This window comes from Protopterus annectens, chromosome 12.part0 (genome assembly GCF_019279795.1).
Source record: "Protopterus annectens isolate FY-2018-M chromosome 12.part0, PAN1.0, whole genome shotgun sequence".
NCBI classification, from domain to species: domain Eukaryota; kingdom Metazoa; phylum Chordata; order Ceratodontiformes; family Protopteridae; genus Protopterus; species Protopterus annectens.
In genome coordinates, this window is record NC_056746.1 from 575,722,022 (window position 1) to 575,747,618 (window position 25,597).

A 25,597-nucleotide genomic window follows, 5' to 3' on the forward strand; every position below is an offset into this window, starting at 1 on the left:
GGGTAAGGGTGGGGGTGTTAGTCTGGATTAGAACAAGGACAAAGCAAGTGCAAATTTAAGTGGAATTTGAGCACAGTCTTGAAAAGGCTGCTGGAAGGTAGAGTAGTTATAGAGGGTGGAAGACTGTTCCAAAGTTTAGATATGGTACATGAAAATATGGCTTCTCTTGCAGAGTTTTTGGGTTTGATAACAGTGAGTTGATTTTTGTTGCCTGATCTTAGGGGCCTAGTGGGGTGATAGGGTTGGAGAAGAGTTTGAAGGGAAGGGATGTTAAGGGAGTGGTTAAAAATCCTTCGTGGCACACCTCATCACAAAAAGTTTCTCATCCAGGAAAAAAAGAGGTCAGGCAGACTGTCTCAAAAAACTGCAGCTTTACTCCGTTGCATATCACCTACTCAGAGGCAATCTCTGCCTAACATACAAAGCTATGTCAAACCCAGAGCTTTTGGACATGCTCCACTTAAAGAAATCTCAATCCCTCCGAGCTACACACTATAGGGACTTAAACCTTGTCACCACGATAAACAGAACATGCTGGAGGGATAGATTCCTGTCCCAGAGACTTCCCATACTCTGGAACAAACTACCTATCTATATCAAACAAAGCTCCTCATTAGCACTCTTCAAGAAAAATCTTGATGATGGGATGGGAGATAGGAAATTCATCCCGGGGATCACTTCTGTGGCTCTGCTCGACAGTGGCACAGGAAAATAATTTTCTTGGGGGGTGAAAGCCAGGGTACCTTTTGGCTAGGCTTATATAGGCCCTAGGGCCAATAGCCTGGTACCTACCTATGAACGAGGGTGAGTTAATTAAAGTGAAGGAGTTGTGGGAGTTCTAGCCAGTTTAGTTCTTTAAGGGAGATACAATGATGGCTGCGATAGGAGGTTCCAGTGGCAAATTTAGCAATTTTGTTGTAACAAGCATCCAGCTTGTGTAGGTCTATCTGTTTAAGGTTGGTAAGTATGGGGATGCATACAGTAGGGTAGAGATTAGCTGGGAGTTGGCTATGGAGATTCTAGCTGCCTTGGTTATGAATTGGCGGCTTCGATATAATGCACCAAGTTTCTTGTGAACTTTCTTTATTGTGAGAGATATGTGGGTGTCAAATCTAAGTTTTTTGTCTATTTCTAGAGTAATTTTGTGTGTTCTGATGGAGAGATGATGGTATTGTTTTTGGCAAGAATGTTGAAGTGGGGGCTGTTTTGGGTGGCTTTGGAAGGTTGGAACAGGAGAAGTTTTGTCTTACTTGGGTTGAGTAGGAGCTGAGCATTGGATAGCCAGCTTTCTACAGAAGAGAATGATTCCTGTGTGATTTGTTGTAGTTCTGGTAGAGTGAAGGCAGAGCAGATGAGAGCAGAGTCATCTGCGTACTGTATAAGACATGCTTCTCTGGTGGCAGTATGTAGGTTGTTAGTGAAAAGTGAGAATAGCAGAGGGCCAAGGATAGACCCTTGGGGAACTCCGAGTAACTGGGAGGTGAGGTGATATGTTATCGTCCCAGATTACTGATTGCTGGCGTCCGTGTAGATAGCTGTGGAACCAGTTGCAGGCTGATTGTGAGAAGGAGAGGTTGGGGAGAGCAGAGAGTAGTAGCTCAAGAGATACCATGTCAAAGGCCTTTGAGAGATCTAGAAATACAGCAGTAGAGAAGAGGCCATTTGTTTTGTGATGAAGTATAGTGTTGGTGAAGGAGAGCAGAGTGGAGGTAGTGCTGTGATATGGCTTGAAACCATGTTGGGCTTTGGAGAGGAGATTATTAGTTAGGAGGTAGTCTGAGACCTAGGTGTTGATATATTTTTCAAGTATCTTGGAGAAAGGGGAGAGGATAGCAATGGGGCAGTAATTGGAGAGGTCAGTGGAGGGAATGATGTGGGATATTTTCCATATCGAGGGAACATAGCCTTCTATTATGGAACGGTTGATTAGAATTGAAATTAGATAGGCTAGTGTATCAGTTGCAATTTTCGAGTATTTAGAGGGGAGGTTGTCTAGTCTTTTTATGTTGGAGGTAGGTGCTGAAGTGAAGAAGAAAAGAGGAGTGGGGGGTTTAGGGTTAGGAGTTGGGGGGGCTGTCGAAGGGAAGTGTTGTTTGTTTATACAGAGAAGTGTGTGGGATTTCATTCTTCAATGGGCTACTTTGACAATGAGGAATAAAAGGGCCTGTGCAATGTGTTAATACAGTGCAAAGCATGTTTACTGTAGCTTGTGTTAAATCTGTTTTTAATTATGTTTTGTTTAGCAAATGGCTGTCAATAGTTTGGATGTACATTCTGAAACAGTTTTTTTTTTTAAATTAAATCCAAATGTATGTAAATTATAAAAGTAAAAGAAGAAAATAGTATGCAGACTGATAAGTATGAACCATGTTTCATGGTAACTGGTAATTACAGAGACAGCTACGTAAGGGGATATTGGTATGGCGGGGTGGGGCATTCCATTACCATGTCTAGGACCCCCTTTGATCAAGATCCAGCTCTGGTGACCCCCTCAGAAAAGTCTAACTGCATGACAGCCCTGCAAAAACTTCTAAACCTCCAAGAATAGTAGGTGATAGTATATTTACCACCTGTATTTCTTTACACAGGGCATTCCTAATTTGGACAGCTGTGCCTGCCTGCAGCCTATTTTTTTTGTAAAAATATTTGCTATTTTAAGCATTTGCATAATCTGCCTGGCAGTCCCTGCAGAGGACAAGCACTGACTGAGTTACTAATGAACTGCTTCATGTGCCCTGGGCAAAGGGTTTGATTCCTTTCACCTTCATTTAACTACTGTTTAACACTAAAAACGTAATTTAACTACAGAATGCTCCCAGGTTGCATCATAAAAGAAAAAAAAATGCGTCCACTGGGCTTGCCCCCTCAAAAATGGGTAAAATAAAACTCATAACAATACACGTGCAAGTTCATATTGTGATATAAAAGTTCAGCATTCTTGAAGAATAACGTTTACGTTGACAATAAACGTGTAAATATCGTACTTGTTGATAATCTAGTTGTCCAGAGAAATGTCATGTTTCAGTAGATACTACCGAAAAGATGGCAATACATATTCATTTAAAAATGCTTAAAACATACTGCATATTAAATGCGAGCTTAAAAAAAAAATAAAGAACTGATTTGTTCCAATTTGTGTAAAAACTTCGAACTTCAAAATCCGGAGTAGTAAGTTTCGAACCGTTATTCTAGCGAAACCAAGTATTTCCTTCTATAGCTGTCTTCCAGATACTCCGCATGATATAACGACCATTGAGTAATCATTGCGGAATCACGCCAAATTTCAAGAAGGAATGCAGCTATGCAGCCTATGTTGTTAACACATGGTGACATTCACGCTCAATCGGTGGCACACTAACAGGCATTCTGCCTCTCAAGGCAAGAAATCTGCACAAAGCCATAAATAAAAGTGGGACAAAGGCCCAAAAATAGGAACAATCTTTAAATATTGCTCTTACAAACTTAGTTAATCTAATGACAGGCTTTGCATTAACATGCATTTTCTGAAGGACATGAAGTCTGAAACTCAAATGCCTGTCATTATTTTCTAACTGTAGTTTGTAATCATTTACCAGTAATTTGCCAGACAACCCCAAGTGTACGAAACACAGACTAAAATATGAGGACAAAATCAAGACATTCTGCTAAAATCTGTACAGCTGAGGGGTATGACAGGTATTAATGAAAACCTGCTTCTGCAGCCAGCTCACGGGAGAAACGGCGCGATTCTAGAAGAAGAATGAGCGATACAGCTCCCTAAAGTGGCGGTCCTAACGGTTTTCACGGATGTGGAGGCGTGGGGATCTCCACTATCTCTCCTCGTTCCGCCCCCGACATCGCTCCGTATGCCTACTCTCCAGTGTTGCTGGCCCTTTAAGGAGTCCCCAGCGGGTCACACTGATACACTCACGTGATGCAAGTCTTGTGACTGCTTTGGCAGAGAATCACCGATTTTTTTTTTTTTTTTTTTTGCGAACAAATTTTTATGGGTTAGACGTAGAAACGGGTGTAAAAAGTACAGGAAAATACAGAAGACGGTGAAGTGGTGGGTAACACGTAGATGAAGGAACTCTCTAGGGCGCACTTGTTGGAGAATTGAACGTCTGACTTTTTTTGAGTTGCCCGCTGCGGGCGTGGAGGGTGCTGTTCCGGTCTCTCACGCGCTATCCCTTTTTCAGTTTAGGGGTACATTGTATCGCACCAACGACGTGAACGAAAGAAAATTGAAGAGTCATCACAGATGGATAGCAAACACCTTCTCCACGATAACCCCCCTGCTTATACTCCGCCAGTGGGTGCCCAACATGCAGGGGCTTACGGCTACGGGACAATCCCTGCCAGTACCAACCAGCCTGCTTTCCAGTCTCCGTCAGGGTATCCATACCCCTCTGCGCCAGGTTGGTACACTTGTGTGTGTGAATGAGTAAGAGAATCACGTTGTTCAGTATAATATTCTTCTTTCGGTTTTGTCCCGGTTAGGGGTCGCCACATCGGATCCCCTGTCCGCTCATGATTGGCAGTGGAGTTTACTTAATCGAGGTTAGAACATGTATAGGGCAGATTACTTATAAACGGGTAAAACACAACAGTGCTTCTAAGTGCTTTCCGTTAACTTGTTTAAGGGTCAGACACTTAGTCCCAACCCGCCAGAAAACTACCTTTTAGACTAAGCACTGTGTTGCAACTGCACTTTATAAATCTGAGATCCAGAGAATTTAATGGTTCGACGCCCCCCCCCCCCCATGCCAATGTACCCAGTTTGTACTGTTTGCTGGAGGGCTGTTTAAGGCATATTGATCAGTTGTAGTGATTGTAATGTATATCTCCCCCATGACATGTTAAAATACAGACGTGTTCCCGTAAGAAAGGTGAACTTTACTGCTTTCGTATGCAAACACAAGTTTTAGGTTTGCCTATTATTCCGCCCCCCCCAGATAGCAGCGGTTGTCTCTGGGGTCACTGTGAGTTAGCTGTGACTCATGAGTGAGAAAACATAACGTTTGTCTTGTCTGCTTTCCTTCAGATGACACTTCATACATATCAGTGTGACATCACGGTTTGAGAGATTATCTTTACCGATACTTTACTTACACAGAGTGTGACTATGTGTGACTAATTGTGGTATTCCCTGAACGTATGAGGATTGTGAAAAAATAATAATGTTAAAATATAGGGAGAGGGTTGTCGTAATAGTTAAGGTCTTTACCGCCGAGATTCAAGATAAAGGGTTTGCTTCTGACCTCTGGTTATTGGCTAGGCTTGTACTAATCTACACTACAGACTAATAGCAAATACTATGAAAATATTTGTGTCATGACTGGTGGATTTGGGGGAGATACAATTGTTACCGTGTTTGTAGAATCAGTGAGTGCATTGTGTGTTGTGAATCTTGAACTTGAGGTGCCATCCTTTGGTTGAAGAGTTAATGTGCAAGTCTTCAGACCGATAACTACATAACCCATGGCACTTCTTTGCAAAGAAGAACATAGGAGGTTTCCCAGAATGTTAACCAATATTTTTGATCTCCCTAAAACATAAACATGCCAAAAAAGTGAGAAGGATGAAGCTTGGGGGCCACTGTCTGCTAAGAAATATATAGCTGTACCTGTTGTGATGCATCTGTGTGCCAAACGGAAATGGATTTAAGCTAGTGTCCTATTGTGCTAAATGTACTGTGTTTATAGGTATCTGAGTATTTATTTATTTCCATGGTAGTGGTTCTAGATATGTGGTGTTCTGAAAGCATTCTGACTTGTTTGGTACCCATATTCATGGAATTACTCAAACCACTTGAAAGGTTAGTTATTGTTAGTATCGCTCAAAATGGATGAAGTTTATCTCTTTTGAGAAGCAGAAAGAAAAATACATTTTTCTGCTGATTTTAACACAGAATTAAAATATTGTAGTTATTTGGTGTAAGATTTGGAGTCTGAGTAGTTATTTTAGCTGTTTGCTACTTCCGGTATCCTGATTTTTAGTTCTGACTTTGTTTTACATTATTTACTGTCAAAAGGTCTAGTAGTGTTCAGTTGTTTTGATTCACTTCTGCTGTTTAGCTTGAGTGCATTGTACTTTGATCACAGCAGGCGAGCAGCTTGTCTTCCTGTTTGAGCCTGAGTGTCATATGATGTCTGGCATAAGACTGAGGAGACTTTTCTCAGTTCATGCAGTATGGAAGAAAGCTAAAAGAGGCCCTTCCCACTCATTATTTGATCATAGATCAGAATCATTTGTTAAAACTGACCACTAATAATCACAGAACTGAATATTGCTGACAACACTGTGGCTTGCTTAACATGCCTGAGGCCAGGATGCATTCCAGAAGACATGGGGCGATTTCTGGTTGCCTTGGGGACAAGTGTTTTTGACATGCTCTGAATAATGTATTGAAAAGATGACAGATTAGTTTAATTTCCCTGTACTGTAAACTATATTAGCCATGCAGTTTCAAGCTTATTCCAGTTTTTTTTGAAGAAGTGATTAGGTGATTATTTGGTATTGTTCTGACCTTAAGATCTGCTCCTTTTCCACCCTCTCAGTCCAGGTGATTTGCTGCCCTTGGTGGTGGTGGCAGAGGCTGCACGTCTCCCGTTTTGCCTTGGACAGTAAAAAATGGCTGCTGTTTGCATAGCATTTTCACTGTGAGTACAGCATGAAAACTTTTCCCAGGTTGCTGTGGAGGATGGGCCTTTCTTATAGAAAATCCTGTTATGCCAGTGCGATATTGTGATTGTTTAGGGTCTTCAGTCTGTACCTTTCTGTTAGTCACATTTATTTTTGTCCATTATTTACTTATTTTACCAGTTGTTAACTTATATTGGTATGCTGGTCTGATGACCATTTTTCAGGCATGTCCAAGATCATAGGCAAAAGAGAGAGAAAATGAATGTAAAACACAGAAACAGAATAATAAATATTACATTAAATAGTAATAGACAAACATTTGGAAAGGCGGCAGTAAATGTACAGAGTAACATAATATATGCAGATATTAGTAAAGTTTACTGAAAGCAATATTACAAGAAAATGTTAGTGAGGCTGTATAATATACCCCCAGTCAGAACTGGGTAAATGGCAAAGGATATTTCTGTGGTGAACAGATCCTGAAGACCACCTGGCAAAAATGGCAGCACTCTTCTGTGTGTGCCTAACTGTGTAAGTTTAGTATAGAGAGACCATATGAAACAGTGGCAGGTTTAAATTCCCTGAATGGCATTAGAGAGTCTGGATAATGCAGCATTGCCTTCCAATTAAGCTCTTAGTAAAACCTGCATGAGAAAAATCTGTAAATGAAGTGGTGAGATATTTATGAACTTGTACTGTTTTGGAAAGCATGCTTATAAAATCATTTGCATTATTTATACTAAAAGGCAGTCGTATGAAGAGTGTTCGTATTTCAGTAAGCTGTTTTGTTGATTCTGCCATTGGGCAGGCATTGATATTTTTCTTCATATTGTCATATCGTGATCAGTTTGTGCTTTGTGTGGGCCTTGCACAGAAGTTAGTACAGCAGCCATATACCATTTAATCTGTGTTCTTGACAGCTTTTTGTATCGTGATATTGGCCTTAACTTGATTATTGGTATTTGTTAGAATACACTGTTTTTTCTTTTTAACAAAATCACTCAGTTGATATTGTGAGGCATTCCTACAGAGTGCTGATATTTCAGTAAGTTGTTGTGTAATCTGTTCCATTTGGCAAGTATTGCTTGATATTTATGTTTTCTTCATATTGTCATGCTGTTTCCAATTCGTGTGGTGACTGGGTCTTGCACAGAAGTTGCAACTTCTGACATTGTATCCACCAATCTCCAAAAAATCCCTTAGTCTCTGTATCCACAATCTATAAACCACAGTTAGATATACAGAAGTCATGCCTAAGATGCATTTTTTTATCCTCCACATTTAAGACTCCTCCCTCTTATCAACTTGACAAATTAATTCTTCTGTCGCCCTTCTTTTCACGTCTCTCACGTCCTTTATTTCTAACAGTCTCCCATCTTCACTGTTGTCTCTCACCACTAATATGACTCGCTAACTTGTATTTTTTAATTCAGATGAAACTGTATGTTTGTAAGTGTAATAGCTGTCAGACTTAATTTTCTGTCTCCAAGTATCGGTTGATGCTGCATCTTTAATTTGTCAGAAAATGTTTGCAGCTGAATTTTTATATAACTGCATAGTGTATATACTAATTTTAGTTTTAAAATTTTATTGTTTTTCTAATGTTTAAGATATATTAGTTGTCATGTTAGTCGTTCTGTTTGTCCTTTGAGTATTGTACTTTATTTTTATCACTGTTGGAGCTTGTCTCCCCAGACTGCAGCTTTTGTCTCCATTGACCTATCCCAGTTAAAGAAAATGCATATATTATATACATATCCTTTTGAGTTTTTACTTTTTTCTTTACCCAACAGCATACTATATTTTTCTTTTAACCATTCATACAAACTGTGCAGACCTTGTGCAGTGTGCACATTTGATGTACTCTGTTAGCTATAAAATTTTAAAATTATCCAACCAAAGACTGCATTGTACATCCCACCAAAGTTAATGATATTGTAGCTCTTTGTTACTTTCCTATCCAAGTACGAACCAATAGCACATATTCTGCATCCATTCTTAGTAATATATTTCTTTGCATCTTCTAGTATATCACACATTCTCTTTCAGTAAGCTAACACTGTATAACAGAAAAGTTTGATAAAAAGTTATAGGTTATTGTGTCCTTTAGTCCTTGTATCTTTGTGCTACTGTATATCTAGCAATTACCAAGATCCAGGTGTCCCATTTTAGTATGGATTCTTCTGCTGATGTTTTAATTCCTTTTCCTTTAGTTGCTCCATAATTTGTTTTACTTCAGGGTTTTGGCCTTTGTAGATTATGTCAGGGTCAAGTGTTTGACTTGCTGTTCTGCTGTGTATATTCCTTTTTTGACATTTTCCCAGGTACTTTTAAGATCAGTGCCCAGGGAAACTTTAGTGTCAATTAGCCCTATATATGCCCTACTTATTAATGGACGCAGTCTGGGATTTAGCCTTCAGGTTTCCTCTTCCTTGTAATAATCTCAGGTATGGTAGTCTGTAAACCTCTCAAAACTCTAATACTAATTTTGCTTCATTCCGGCATATCTTTGTCCCCTATCCGCACCTGTTCCCAAAATCTTGTTTTTTTTTTCCTTTTCCAATGGTTTACTGGTGATTGCCTGTGTGCGTTGGTTTTAAACTTGAGGTCATATCCAATTAGAAGTATTTCCTCTTTTCATGCAGACAGTTTGCCAGACTTTCTATATAGTTCCCTGCATGTCATAGGACAGCCCTTACTTGCTTTTTCACCTGGGGTATTGGTCACTGCTTTTAGCTTCTCTTTTCTCTTTCTGTGGCTTAATTTAAAGCCGTCTGCAACATAACCCGAATATCTGACCTCAGTCATGCTAGCCTTTCATTTTGGAGCATTTACAATAAGTATGATTTACCTTATGGAGTCCAGTACAGCCTGAATATTTGGAAGATGAGAGGTCCCAGTTCTCAGGGTGGATAGTTGTGATATTCAAGTAGGCCACACCATAAAACTGGTGGGGCTTCAGTGTTCTATCCACGAAACTTAGAAAATATGCCCAGAGTGCCATTGAGACCAAAGGTAGGGTATGTTGAAGTAGACAGTTTGTAGTGTAGAGCAGAATCTACTACTTTGCCTCTTTGGTTAAGGCAGTCTGACAATATTCTTTGGTCTTTATCCAGCCATTTCACCAGCTCATTTTTCCAAGGCATGGGATAGCTGTCAAACTTGGAGATGCTATTTAGTTTGTGAAAATCATTACAAAATTGAGCAGTACCAACTGGCTTTGTTATTAGCACTAGGGGGCCATTTTACTTGTTAGTTGATTTGTTTGTTTACTCCCAGTTTAGCATCTCTTCAATCTCATTTTGTCTTGTTCTGTTTGTTTTTGGTGTTTCTGGTTTTCTGTTTGGCCTTAAATTGACTTTTTCCTCTGGAATAGTTTGTGTGGTATATAATTGAACTTTGGCTTGACAGTTGAAAGATAATGTCTGTAGTTCCTGGACCTCATTCTGTTGTGACTGAGAGGTTGCCATCCACTAACACTTAGTAGCAACAGTCATTTTTTCCTTCTCTTGGTCAATGACCTTGTCTAATTCTGCACTGACTGAGTTTCTTTCAAGGGCTTCAACACATTTGTACCATTTGTTCAAGGTGCCTTTTCTTGATCTCCATTGCCTTTATAGTTTTACTTCCTTCAGTCACCTGAAGACTTCATAAGGTCCCTCCCATTAAACCTGGATCTTATTCTTGTTTGTGAGGACTAGAACCAAGACCTGGTCTCTCACTTGGGATTCCCTGCTCTGGGCAGTTCTCTTATGCCACCCGCAGACTAAGTTGTGCCCTATCAGTGTGCTGTCTCACAATGGCACTGTGCTGTCTCCCAGTGGCATTCAGTCTCCTGCTGTCCAGTGAAGTATATTGTAATGTTAGAGTACAGTCTTAAAATGAACTCCTTCTCTTTTGTCTGTCTTCTTCCCCTCCTCCTCCTCCTGCTTTCTTCATATGTATGTTTAGATATGTTTTATATCTAGAAATAAATGTGTATATATACATGTATTTTTATATATCTGCGTGTGTGCGTTTGACGTGTTCTCTGCTTGCATCGGTACCTTTTACGTTGGTCAGATGAGCAAATTGTCAAAATCTTTTCTTTTTGCTCATATCCTCAGTTCTTCCTTCTCAGTTTGGTCAACAGGAAAGCCGTTGGTGGTATAATGTCTCTCTTATACCCAGCTGGGAAATTTTCCCTTACTCCAGTATTGTGCAATCTCTGAGTTACATGGGGATGTGAAGGGATCTTGTCACCTTCAAAAACAATGTTCTGAGATTGAGATGGAGCACCTGCAGTGGGAAGTTAACTTTCAGCATTCTTTTATGTTTTCTGTTTGATGTACTTTTAGATATATCAAGGTGTGAGTGTGTGTGTTGTATATGGATTTACCTAAAAAGATACAGAATGCAGAAGGTTGATGGTCATGCTGACTATGTGCAGTTGATTTTTGTTTTCAATATCTGAGACGTATTCTGAGCTTACAAATAAAACAATGTTTTTTGCAGGGGGAAAGTCCCTCCTGGCCCCCCCATGTACCCCCCACATCCCCTGCTAATTACATGTAACAATCTGAAGATCACATAATACTGAGGAAAGGGCACATTCCTTAACCCCTGTATCAAGTTTTGGACAAATTCCCCAGCCCAGATCTCACACCACTGTTGATAGCTTTCCTGTTATTTGTAACATTTGACCAAATTAAGAGGAAGTGTGTGTGTGTGTGTGAGAGTGTTTGTTTGTTTATTTATTTATTTATATATATATATATATATATATATATATATATATATATATATATATGTATGTGTGTGTGTGTGTATATATATATATATATATATATATATATATATATATATATATACACATATGCACGCACGTAAAACTCCAAATCCCACTAATTACTCATAATTTGACTTATGCATTCTTTTGTATTTACTCTACAAAGGTCTGCCTCCAGATTACCTAAATAACACTGTAAACATCCACCTCAACTAGACTAACTCTATTTAAAACCATACATCTGGCCTTCCAGGTTTTCAGTTTAGATATACTAACCAACTTTGCTTTCTGTAAGCTGCCAATGATTTCAGACATTGAAACCTAACTGCTTTTATGCCATTCAGGCTATCTTGTAACACTGCAAACAATTCACCTGTATGTAAATTAAATGACCATATTACCTACAATTGTCAAATGTTTTTACTTTGTAAATGAAATGTTTTACTTTGTATTTTTAAGTCACATACAGTGCAATGAAATTTGCCCCCTTTCCAGATTTCTTATTTGTTTGCATGTTTATCACACTTAAATGTTTCAGATCTTCAAACAAATTTAAATATTAGACAAAGATAACCCATATTAGACAAAGATAACCCAAGTAAACACAAAGTGCAGTTTTTAAGTGATGATTTTATTTACCAAGGGAAAAAAAAAATCTAAACCTACATAGCCCTATGTGAAAAAGTAATTGCCCCCCCCCCCCCATGATAAATCATGAAGTAACTGTGGTTAATCACATTTTTGGGAAAGCGGAGTTCAATTTCACAAGCCACACCCAAGTCTGTTTATTGCCAGACCTGTTGAATCAAGAGCTCACTTAAATAGAACCTGTCAGACAAAGTGAGGTAGGCTAAAAGATTCCAAAAAGGAAGACAACATGCCGCGATCTAAATGAATTCATGCCGCGATCACAAAGTGCCATCTATCAGTCTGGAAAAGGTTACAAAGCCATTTCTAAAGCTTTGGGACTCCCAAAGATCCACAGTGAGAGAAAACATGGAACAGTGGTGAACCTTCCCAGGAGTGGCCGGCCTACAAAAATTACACCAAGAGGTCACAACCCAGAACAACATGTAAAGAACTGGAGGCTTCACTTGCCTCCGTTAAGATCAGTGTTCATAACTCAACCATAAGAAAGAGACTGGGCAAAAATGGCATGCACGGCAAAGTTTCATGGCGAAAACCACTGCTGACCAAAAAGAACATAAAGGCTCGTCTCACTTTTGCCAGAAAACGTCTTGATGATCCCCAAGACTTTTGGGAAATATTCTTGTGGACTGACGAAACAAAAGTGGAACTCTTTGAGAGGTGTGCATCCCGTTACATCTGGCGTAAAAGTAACGCAGCATTTCAGAAAAATAACCTCCTGCCAACAGTCAGATATGGTGGTGGTAGTGTGATGGTCTGGGGCTGCTTTGCTGCTTCTGGACCTGGACGGCTTGCTGTGATTGATGGAACCATGAATTCTGCTCTCCAAATCCTGAAGGAGAATGTCCAGCCATCAGTTCGTAACCTCAAGCTGAAGCGCACTTGGGATCTACAGCAGGACAGTGATCCAAAACACACCAGCATGTCCACCTCCTTGAGTGGCTTAAACAAAATGAAGGTTTTGGAGTGGCCTAGTTAAAGTCTGGACTTTAATCCAATTGAGATGCTGTGGCCTGACCTTAAAAAGGCAGTTCTTGCTCTGAAACCCTCCAATATGGCTGAATTAAAACAATTCTGCAAAGAAGAGTGGGCCAAAATTCCTCAACAGCAACATGAAAGACTCATTGCCATTTATCGCAAACGCTTGATTGCAGTTGTTGCTGCTTAAGGGTGGCACAACCAGCTGTTCAGTGTAGGGGGCAATTACTTTTTCACATAGGGCCATGTAGGTTTGGATATTTTTTTTCCTTAATAAATCATCACTTAACTGCATTTTGTGTTTACTTGGGTCATCTTTGTCTAATATTTACATTTGTTTGATCTGAAACATTTAAGTGTGACAGACATGCAAAAAAAATAAGAAATCAGGAAGGGGGAAAATACTTTTTCATTGCACTGAATATAAATATAAATTAGGGGGCATGGGGGCTGTGCAACAGTACAACAACCTGAACTTTGACATGATATCAGTTTTTTTCTTGGCCCATGCGTGTTAGCATGTCAAAGTTTTGGTTGTCCGTCTTTTTGAGGTTGATTTCTGAGGTAGCTGTATGGGTTACTCAACTAAAGTGAGTAGACCCATACATATATGCATGTGTGTGTGTGTGTGTGTATGTGTGCAAATGTTGCAGCACAGCATGGTCGTTCTTACTATTTTAAAGCTTACGTTTTTCTTTTTAATATGTACCTGTTTCTTTAAGAACAGAACGTTGTCTTGCTGTATTAATGAGGACAGGTTTGTTTAATGAGCCAGTCTGATGTGGTGTTACTGGTAAAACTGGCCTGAAGTAACTGGGTAGTTTTTAATCTTTGCTAAGACTACTAGAAGAACACTACAATACCTATCAGTAACTAATAAAACTCTCTTCATTGTTGAGAATTACGTAAGTTTGTGCTGCAAAGACAAATTAGATAGTTAATAGATCAGGAAAAGTAAAGGGTAAATGAAATGTACTTGGGGAGTCTAAGTTTATATAATATATGAAATACCTTGTACTCAAAGGTTAGGGAGGTTGACTTAGGACTCTTGGACTTCACTGCTTCCTAAAAAGTGCTTTGTTAGCATACTGTATGATCAAAGCCAAAATGCTCAACTACTGAGATTATACCATGAGCCCAGGCAGTTTACAAGTTTTAGCTCCCCCACGCACTTGCTTTGAAATGTATTTGCACGTTATTTTGGCTTTACCTTCCTGGTTGTTTAAATGTATAGTTTGTTTACTGATTATTTGCAGGCACAGCCTGGGGTATTACCATATTGTTTTAAATTATATTTATTGTTTAATAAGCAAAATTCTGTGTGCTTGTTTTTAAATTTGAGTAGTCTTTAGTATCTGTCCAGTAGTAATTGAAACAAAATCTACTAGCCAATTGTTGTATTGCAAGTAAAACAGGCCTGAATTAATTGGGTGGCCAGTAATAAAAGAAACTCAGTTCAGAATGGCCACCTGAACTATTTAGATTATAATGCAGCAGTGTCAGTACCCAAATGTTAGTACCCATCAGTTGCAGCCACTTGACTGTGTACACCTCTGTGTCGGAGTGTGATAACTAATTATTGAAGCAGTAATATATTTTAAGCTTATTTCATATAAAAGTTGTCAAGAGTATGAAGTATTCCAAATTATTTCACAGAGATGAAAGTCCGATTGTGCAAATGATGGGTAAATTGGCTGCCTCCACAAACAAGACCATTCAACATTTGCAACCACCTTGTTGTGTACACCTCATCTGCGTGATAAAAATACTTCTCAGCCTTTTACCAGAAGAATGAGAGATCCTAAAAAGAAAATAAAAAGGGACACATGCCCAGAATCATGGTTAGATTGTACGTGTTGCTCTTAAGTACAATGCACTTTCTGAAGTACACAGTCTGAAATTCCAAGTTTGTCATTATTTGGTAACTGCAATCCTGTTTAAATAATTGCAAATTTTATGAGGAACGCACCAAAATGTTTGGCAAACTCTGGGTCAGTTTCAACTTCATTTCACACAGACAATAGCTAGACTACATAATTCACACAAATGCACAATATTCTTAAAATGAAGACTCTCTTAAATGAGCAAACTACAAGAAAGTTACTGTTGTCCACAGCCAGCTTCTAACCCAACTGTTACAGGCACTTTTCTGACTGTGTACTTCAGACATTTATGATTGTGAATATAAAAAAGTATTCCCACATAATGTACTGCAAGAAACGGCAGTCTCCACAATAAACTCTTGCTGTCCATCTTGCTTTATACAAAAGTAGTTCTGCTATCATAGCCACTTTGTTGTCGGTATGTACTTTCCAGATGCCTGACTGTAGTTTTTGGATAAAATGAGACTAAGACAATGTATTATGGCTCCATTTCACACAAATAGTACTTTATCTCCACTGATTTCCCTTTTCTTGTTGCCTGCCTAGATTTAAAAATATATATGCTTATGCTACTGAAGCTTGCTGCTAATCTTTCAAACTTTGCAGCTACAGCTGTCCACTGTACCATTTAATATGTGTGGACTTTCCACTTATTGCTGTCCACTGAATCATGGAAAGGCAACTGACAGCTTTAGATAGGGTTGCCATGGGTTTTTATTAATTTGACTAAAAAATCTGTAGCTAAAGAAAATAAGGCTTCTGAGATTTACAGTGTTACTGGCCCATGTTGTACATGATCAGATGGTAGACGCAGAGAGTATTCAGACCTATTGAGAAATACTGCAGTGTCCATGCTATTTAAAGGGACAGTCCCAGCATGTGTGTGCGTGTAGATTCTGTGATGTTTAAAAGTAGCAGTGTCTACCTTTGGGCGTGTTGCAGCATTGGTTGTGGGAGAGTTACAGAAGCGGTGTGGAAGCAGTGCCTTCAGAAGTTTTGTCCAGCAGCCATCTGTTTTCAGCTATACTCGCAACAGCTCATCTTGTCTACTTTACTGACCGTGTACACCTTCAATGGCGAACTGCAGTAGTAATAATAGTTCCAGTAAATGCTGGCTTACGCAAAAGCACACTAGTGATGTCAGACCAGATCAACAGCTGTCTAACTATAGTCAGACACTACCAGTGAGTCAGGGAATATTATTTATCTATGCCTCCATGCCTTCCACCATTAGCAACTTCAACTGCACACACCTCAGATGTGAGGTGAGGGTTTGGCATAATGGTTATTTGATTCTGATGTAGGGTATTGGCTAGGCTTAAAATGGCCCTTCAGCTAGCCAGCCATTCATCTATGACCCTGTGCACCTAAAGTTCAATTATAATGAGATGAATGAATGAACACTCAGAATAATAGCCACATTCATCATCTGGGATGTACAGTGCAACCTTCACTAATGAAACTAATTCACCCATGCATACGCACTTGTATAGCTTTCATCCTTTTACCTCCAGAGCTGGGGACAAAGCAAAAATAATTGGGGAAAAAATGTACACTTCTTTTTAAGTACTGGTGCTGTTAGCATACAGCAAATACTGTTAATCTCTTTTTGAATGTACTCTGCCACCTTTTCTCAAGTTAATTTCCAGTTTTAGGGGGATGGGATAAAATTGAGCCAATAATTTACATTTTGGAAATGTGTTTGTGTATACACTGTGGTTTGTCTTGCTGTTTTAACTATACACACAAATGCGTGCACACACGTGTACAGTCTGTTTCTCACACCGACACACTCACAATTCAGACAACTGCCATTTCCCCACATATCTGGATGCAAAAGGAAAACCAAAAATCCTAAATAGCTTAGTGACTCAGGGTGGTTCCTATCAGGGAAATGAACCAGTGAATCAAATGCTGGAAGGTAGCAACATCAACTTGTATACCAGTGTGCCCCACAGTAAACTAAGGCAGCTAGAGCGCGTGAAAAGAAAGCTACTGTATTACATGTTTTAGCCTCTGTTGTGCAGTGAACCTGATCCATACTTTGCTCAAGAATTCTGAACAAAGCCAGAATAATGGAGGGGGGCATATATGTGGCCATTTTTAATTCATCGTCTAAGTCACATAAATAGTTAACTTTTTTATTTAACCTGTTGTTGCTGTGAGCAGTTCTAGTTTCTTTTTTATCTAGATGTCTCTTGTAATACATCATTGAAATCCAAGACTTGTTGCAGCTTGATCTTTGTAGTCCTGCAGCCTCTTTCGGTCTTGCAGTGTATGTATTCATGTTGAGATTGATGTCGTTTTGAGTGGAGAAAACAACAAACTGCATGTCTGGTATGTATGTATGTACGCATGCATTCCCTGAGTTTTACACTAAGGATTTAATTTTGGAGCTCACTGTTACAATGCTGCTGAGAATACTGCGTGATTCGATAACAATTTAAACAGAAAAATTATTTTTTTTAATGGAAAGTTGGAACAAACTTATGCCACTGGGGACTGCACATGTGCCAAACATTTTATTGGGAACTTTGTGTGTGTGTGTGTGTGTGTGTGTGTGTGTGTCTTTACCAAAGGAAATGAAAACCGGGCTGATTTTGTAGGAGCCGAATTAACAATAACTTAATGATACCTGGACAAATTTCTCCCAGTCTGAATTTATTACTGTGGTTTGGCTTGTTCTTTTTAACATTTTTTAATTACAAGAGTTTGTGGTCAGCACCAAAACTAAAATGAGAGAGCAATGCATAACGTAAATTTTAATCAATGTTTATTTTAATAAAAACATAAAGCAAAATTAAAGCATTACAGAGAGCATCTTCCATTCATTTCATTGTTAGAAAAGCAAGTTGACACACTGTGTACATTGTCGACCTTAACAGTCTTTTTGGAAAAAGTGTGTTAGAATGAACATTTATGCAGCTGACTAGTTGAAAAATGGCATTAGTGGCAAAACACACTTGATTTTGTCTAAGCTAAAACAAAAATACACAGACTCTAAGACAACCCATTGTATAATACCAACATACATCAAAAACACACTGCGTACACATGTGCGATTCTAATATAACCAATTGTATGATACCAGTCTGTCAAAAATATTCACTGACGCTGCGTACACACGTACATTTCTAATCTAACCCATTCTATGATACCAGTGTACGTCAAAAACATTCACTGGTGCATACACACGTACGATTTTAATATAACCCATTGTGTGATACCAATGTATGTCAGAAGCATTCACTGACGCCGCCTACACACGTACGATTGTAACCCATTGTGTGATACCAGTGTATGACAGAAGCATTCACTGATGCCGCCTGCACACGTACAGTTGTAATGTAACCCATTGTGTGATACCAGTGTATGTCAGAAGCATTCACTGACTCTGCCTACACACGTACCATTCTAATACAACGCCTTGTGCGATACCCTTGTATGTCGGAAGCATTCACTGATGCCACCTACACACATACCATTCTAATATAACCCACTGTGCGATACCTGTGTATGTCGGAAGCATTCACTGACGACGCCTACACACATACCATTCTAGTATAACCAATTGTGCGACACCTATGTATGTCGGAAGCATTCACTGATGCCTCCTACACACAAGCCATTCTAATATAACCCACTGTGCGATACCTGTGTATGTCGGAAGCATTCACTGACGACGCCTACACACATGCCATTCTAGTATAACCAATTGTGCGACACCTATGTATGTCAGAAGCATTCACTGATGCCACCTACACACGTACCATACGTGCATGTGTGTGCCTTCTGTGAAAGGGGTGCTGGGCTGGCGACTACTGTAAAACTCCACTGCCAATTATGAGTGGACAGGTGATTCGGTTTTTTCAGATTAAGGGTTGCCACAGCGTAAGAAGACGTTTTAATCTATGATGGAGACTTGGTGACTGCTCCTAGCTTGCATTCATCTGCAAACTGCCGAACAGGCACATTTGGTACTTCAGAAAAGTAGATGCTAAACAGAAGAGGTCCCAGCACAGAACTGTGGGGGGACTCCACTGATGACCTGCCCTTTGTGGAGGTAATGTCCCCATTTTGATTTCCTTTGTCCTATATGACAGCTAGTTGGCAATCAGAGGTTGATGTATGGGTTTATTCCCATTTTATTTAGCTTTTCTCCTGTGCCTGAGTGGGGAATTGTCAAAAGCTTTGGCTAGGTTGGGGTATACGGTGAGTACTGTTTTGACTTCCTCCACTGCTTTGGCAAGTAAAAAAAAAAAAAAAAGCTACCAGATTGAGTAAGCATGTCCTATTCTTGATGAATCCAGTTTGAGAGGTCCAGTGTTTGGAGGTTCCCTGTGTAATGATCGATTTTAGTGTCTTTCCATATGAAGCTGGTTAGAGTTTTATAGATCTGTAATTGCGTGGGTCTATCGAAGGTCTTCTTTTATGCAAAGAAAGGACTGTAGCTATTCTCCATTCGTTTGGAGCAAAACGTGTATGGAGACTGAGATTGAACAGTGTTGTTAGGGGTGTGGCCAAATTGTGCTTCATGCTATTTATGCATCCAGGGATATTTTCAAGACCTATTAAGGCAATATTTTTAGCTTTTTATAGCACTTTTAGGACTTGGTCTTTTGTGATGGTTGGAGGTAATCTTTATTTTTGTTTCAAGCTCATTTATTCATTTGCACTGTTGCTAGCATCATTTAATTTGCAGCTGCATTGTATGAGTCTGTCGACCAATGGCAGGAGCATACCATTTTACAGAGATGTATTTAAACAGTACCAGGATGTGACATTGGTTTGTATAATTACTTTTGGTAAAAGGAAATGCAACATTGATAAAGGCTTGTTAAGCCAAAACCGGTCTGTTATTTTCATGGCAGGCAGCTCTTTAGCTACCTTGGAATAAATATTAATAATTATATCCTGCTGTTTTGAGTGCTGGTCCCTTCTTGGTTTGTTTCATTTGGTTTGGACCGTGCACCACAGTCCACTGTGCGTGCCTCGTTTCTCTGGATTGCTGCCTTTCACGCTGGGGACGCCTGGCAGCAGGATTCAACTTCCATCTTGGTACTTTATCATCGATACAGATACTTATCTAAGTATCATTTTGGTTATATGCTTTTGGCTTTTCGACTCATTCCATATACTGGAATATTACCAGCACAGTAAGAAGTCAAGCGACAGGCAAGTGGAAGAGACTGTGGGTTTTTTAACTTAATCACATAGCGTTTTGGCCTACAATGACTATTGCCTATTTTTGGTGACTCGGGACTACAGTTACAAGTGTAAGATTTATTTTTTGGCTTCTCCCTGGGTTTTTGAATGTATGCACAGTATTTAGTGGCCATCGATATTTGGGATTACATGTGGTTTGTGTTTTAACTATATGCTTCAGCTGAATATTAGTGACTGCGCGTATTCTAAACATCAGGAGGAAGCGTGACCATTTTTTACAACAACTCTGGGGAACACTAGCGAATTAGATTGGGACATAATAAACTGGTGAGCCGTTCATTGGAACCTTATTTTTCGAGGATTTACACCAATTTTATTGCTGTTTGGCATATGGTGACAAACAAAGAAGGATTTTTACATTTTGCTGGTTGATTTTGATGATCAAGGGCTATTGTTATATGTGTAAGACCTAATTTTTGGTTGTTCATTGGTTTTTGATCGTATGCATAACATTTTTTGGTCTACGGGGTTTGTGTTTTTAACTAAATGCCTCAAGCTGAACATTAGTGACTGCATTGGCTCTAAACAACAGGAGGAAGTGCGATTATTTTCATTACAACTTTGAGTAGCTCCAGCGACTCAAGTTGGGATATACGCATTTGACGAGCTGGTTATTGGAACTTTTTTTGAGGAACCATACCATTTACGCGGTGGTTTGGCATATGGTGACCAGCTAAGAAAGACTTCATTATTTTTTGGCGACTATAATTGGACTGTTTTTTTGAATTATAATGTGTTTCATTTTTTCTTTAACAATTTAACATGGGTTTCAAATATTTTGGAACATCCACAATATCGATGCATGTCTGAGGATGATACATGTTTGTGCTTAACAGTTTAAATCACGATAATCTGTCAGCTGTTACAATATTTTATGTATGGTTTAATTTCAGTCATACCATAAGGTTGATTAATATTTTATCCACAAGTATGATATGGCAATTTAACTATTGAGTGATATACCTTTTTTAAGGCCCTGTCCACACAGATTTAAGTTTTTGAACTAAACTTTATACAACAATTAAGTGAGATAACAACACAGCAAGCCCTAGGTTGGTCAACAAATTAAGGCCTACTATTTGGTTGTGAGGATATATTTTTTAAAATGTTATAGTAATATCTACAATTTTGACCAAATCTGGTTATGTAAGATAATTTCACCATAGGGACTACTTTGGGCTGGAAGGCTGGCAGTGGTCACCAATCACAGCTTGGGATCTTCATAACATTCAAATATTGGTATACTTCTTTTGTCTAATTGTGCCTAAATTGGTTAATTGGTCTACCATCGGATATAGTGAACTTTTTAGGAATTGTACCGCTTGATAAAACAGACCAAAAAAATATATGGTTCTGAATAAAAATCTTTTGGATATAAGGTACAAGATATACAATTCATAGAGTATTAATATACCCTTACGGTGGCCTAAACCATCACGTATTCAAATATATAACTGAGACAACTGGTTGGTCATTTTTCAAGGACCACTTATGGTAAGGGTTTAATCAGAGACTAACAAGAATTATTATGGAATATTACCAATCCCTTACGGTGGCCTAAATAAGACTTTGATTAATATACTTATAATAGTGACCATTGTTTGGCTATTTTTTAGGACCACTTATGGTAAGGGCTTTATAAAATAGGGACATATCAATCTATGTGCCCTTGGCTAGACTGTTCCAATTAGGCCTATAGTATTACTTTGAATATTTAGTATTTATTATTTTGACCTCCCTTGATGTGGTGGGTGATTTCTATTTTTGTCAGCCTTAACAAAACCAGTTAAGTTGCATAAATCAAAAATTATTGTATCATTTCAGCAGTGGATGATATCTATTTTTGTCAGCCTCAACAAAACCAGTTAAGTTGCTCAATTCAAAAATTATTGTATCATTTCGGCAGTTTGAGACACATATTGATATAACAGACCTATTGCCTACTGTCCCAACATGGATTTGAATGATATCCTTAGAGGATTATCAGCAGACAAGGATAATTTAGATGTGTTTGGACTTAATACAGGTCAGTCCCTTATGTCAGACAATGCCCCAATTAACACTCGAGACAAATGTGGTTCTGTTTTTTTCTAAACTTAGTAGACAAATGAAATCTCTCAGAACCAACATATGGCACCTAAAGCTTTTTAAAGCGTACCAAATAAGACATCACACCCAGAGGGCTCCGAATTAGGTTGCAACCATTGGTGGCTAACATCGATAACCAATTAACACAAGAATGGGCCACTGCACAGCATCAAGCATCAATGCTTTTTGTAGATAGTCTCTCTAAATATTATGAAAGAACCATAGAAACAATGATTACAGACATACAAACCACTGTTTCAGAAGCTGAAATTTTTTCCACTGAAGACTATTATCAGACTCATTTATTAGAATTAGCCAAAGATTTAGCATCCATGGAAGAGCAACTCAAGAAAAAGAAAATGCATAAGTTTAACAGAGACTTGGCTGACTATGAAAAAGGTAAACTATTCGTGTAACAAAAAAGTGTCAGGTTCAATGAAGGGGCAAATAAAACACAAAAGGGTAGGAAGAGACCCAGGCCAATATTAAAAAAGAATGAGACAACATACAGTGTTACATCTGATGATGATTACTCATCAACAACAGATGGTGAGGCTTCCTCTAACCAGGCGTCCCCAGTTGCAAAAAGGAAGCAACCTACCCCTTTAGGTCCAACAAACGCAGGGCAGGGAGGAAACATAGGAGAAAATATGGGTACAACCAACCTTCAAACGTTATTGAAACAAATAACAACACAGTGAATAATGTTCTTAACATTTCTTCCTTTGAGCTTACGAATGTACAACACAAAGTACTAAATAAAGGTTTAAATTTTGTACCAACATCACCTGTCCCTGAACATTTTTTAATGGAGGATATCAATAATTTTTGTAGAATTCTTAATTTAAAGTTATCAGTCTAACTCTCAAAGATCTACTGGTTTCCGGTTCGGGAAATCAAATTTTACACCTCCTATGGACAAGCATGTTTCCATATTTAAAAACTGTGTTATGAAAGATCTACACTTTTCTAACAACTACACATGCAATCGTAGTAACCTCAGTCGGGCAGAAAGACTTGCTCTTTCACAATTACAACAGAACAAGGATATAGTCATCACTCCAGCGGACAAAGGTGGTGGTATTGTTGTAATGGACCATTCAAAATACAAGGATGAGGCGTTAAAACAATTATCACAATTACAGTTCTACATACAGATGGTAGTGGAGCCAACATCTAACTTCAAATCTGAAATTGATTCTTTTTTGGATCTGGCAGTAGAGGAGGGCATTATTACCACACAAGTTGCCAGGCAACTCAAGGTAAATGAACCAATGCCACAATATCTATACCTCATACCCAAAATACACAAGGATTTGTACAATCCACCAGGCAGACCTCTATAGTTTCAGGTCGGAGATCTCTAACCGAACCCCTATCGGCCTGTCTCAGAACATCTTAAACCACTGCTTAGTATGGTTAGATCACGTATTCAAGACGCAACATCATTGAAGATTCTCAGTTGGAAGAGGATTGGTTGTTATGCACACTGGATGTATCCTCTCTGTATACTAGCATCCCTCATAAAGCTGGCATAATGGCAGTGACTTACTGGTTAAACAAGTCCAATTTATATCCCACTGGATTTAACAACTTTTTAATTAAACTTACAGAATTTGTTCTACAAAACATTTTTTATTTTGAAGGCAATCCATATTGGCAAATCAAAGGTACAGCTATGGGGGCATCATTTGCCCCAATTTATGCAGATTTGTTCATGGGATATTTTGAACAGGCCTTCATATATGATGTTCAACATAATACTTTGACAATTTAGATATCTGGCGTAGATATCTGGATGATTGCTGGTTGGTGTGGCGGGCTGGTATGGAAGAACTATCAAAATTTGTTGTATATCTCAACCATAATCCTTTTGATATACATTTCACAGCCAGTACTGGATATCATGAAATAGTTTTTTTGGACGTTGTGGTTAAAAGATTGCCTAATCATACTTTGGCTACATCCTTACACAGAAAATTTCCACAATACAACACTTTACTTCATGCTACCAGTTCTCACCCACGCCACATCATCAGCAACATCCCAAAGTTTCAATTTTTGCGACTTAAAAGAATATGTTCCACAGATATAGAATATTCTGTACACACACAGGATTTACAATCCAGGTTTATTGATAGGGGATATAATTTGGAACACCTAACCAATACGGTGAACCAAACTAAGAACAAAAGCAGGCCTGAATTATTGAAATACAATAGATCACAAGAGGATGAACAAAATAATTGCCAACAACCCATTAGACTAGTCACCACTTATGGCAATAATACATCTAGGTTTAGACAGATTGTCAGTGCACACTGGGACATATTGAAATCGAACCCAATTCTCAGTGAGATTCTCCCAGATGAATGTGCTTTTTCTTATCGCAGAGGGCGGACCATCCATTCCCATCTAACACATTACAAAAGATTTACTCCACCCTCTACAATACAGACAACACTTTTTGGTGATCCACTGGTGGGCTGTTACCCTTGTGGACATTGTTGTGCATGTCAGCACATTTGCAAAACAAAAGAATTCAGCAGCAAAAACACATCCAAGGTATATAACATCAATATCTTTAGAAACTGTAGTTCTGAATGGGTCATCTATCTTGCCTACTGCACCTGTTCTGCCTTTTATGTTGGTCAGACCTCTAGACCCATTAGAGTAAGGATCAGTGAACATTTAAGCTCTATCGGAAACAGACGAATAACAAATGCTTTATACAAACACAGTAGAAATCATACAGGTGCCTCCTTTAAGTTTATTATTATTGACAAAATTCAACTCCACAGAAATTTCAAGATGGGTTGGCACACCAGATTAAACAATAAGGAAAGTATGTGGATCACTAAACTTGGGGCCTTTTTCAAACCAGGGCTGAATGAATATGAAGTACATGAAGGTACATTTAGACAATTTTAATATTTCTGTGTTATCAATACACATTTGTACCATTTATGTTAATACTTCATGGTATACTTAGGAATTTATTCAAGCCCTAATAATTCTAGTACATGATTATTTAAGTTTTCTATTGTTAAACTGTGTCCTTGTCAACCCAGTGTGTCATCATGGCTTTGACTATACAATATTAGCATTGTGGTATTTAATCTTTAATAGAGATTTAGATATATTTTCATAATCTTTATTTTTGTTTCAAGCTCATTTATTCATTTGCACTGTTGCTAGCATCATTTAATTTGCAGCTGCGTTGTATGAGTCTGTCGACCAATGGCAGGAGCATACCATTTTACAGAGATGTATTTAAACAGTACCAGGATGCGCCGTTGGTTTGTATAATTACTTTTGGTAAAAGGAAATGCAACATTGATAAAGGCTTGTTAAGCCGAAACCGGTCTGTTATTTTCATGGC

The 25,597-nt window shown here is 38.7% G+C and overlaps 1 protein-coding gene across 1 annotated transcript in view; it reads left to right on the plus strand.

Moving 5' to 3' along the window:
• Positions 1-3,941: 3,941 nt before the first annotated feature.
• The window catches only part of BRI3 (brain protein I3), a 230,558-nt gene continuing 208,902 nt past the window's right edge, over positions 3,942-25,597 (plus strand). Inside the window, exon 1 of the mRNA XM_044089713.1 lies at positions 3,942-4,397. Within this exon, the coding sequence (XP_043945648.1) occupies positions 4,241-4,397 (157 nt within the window). The 5' untranslated portion in view covers positions 3,942-4,240. The remainder of the gene's footprint in view (positions 4,398-25,597) is intronic.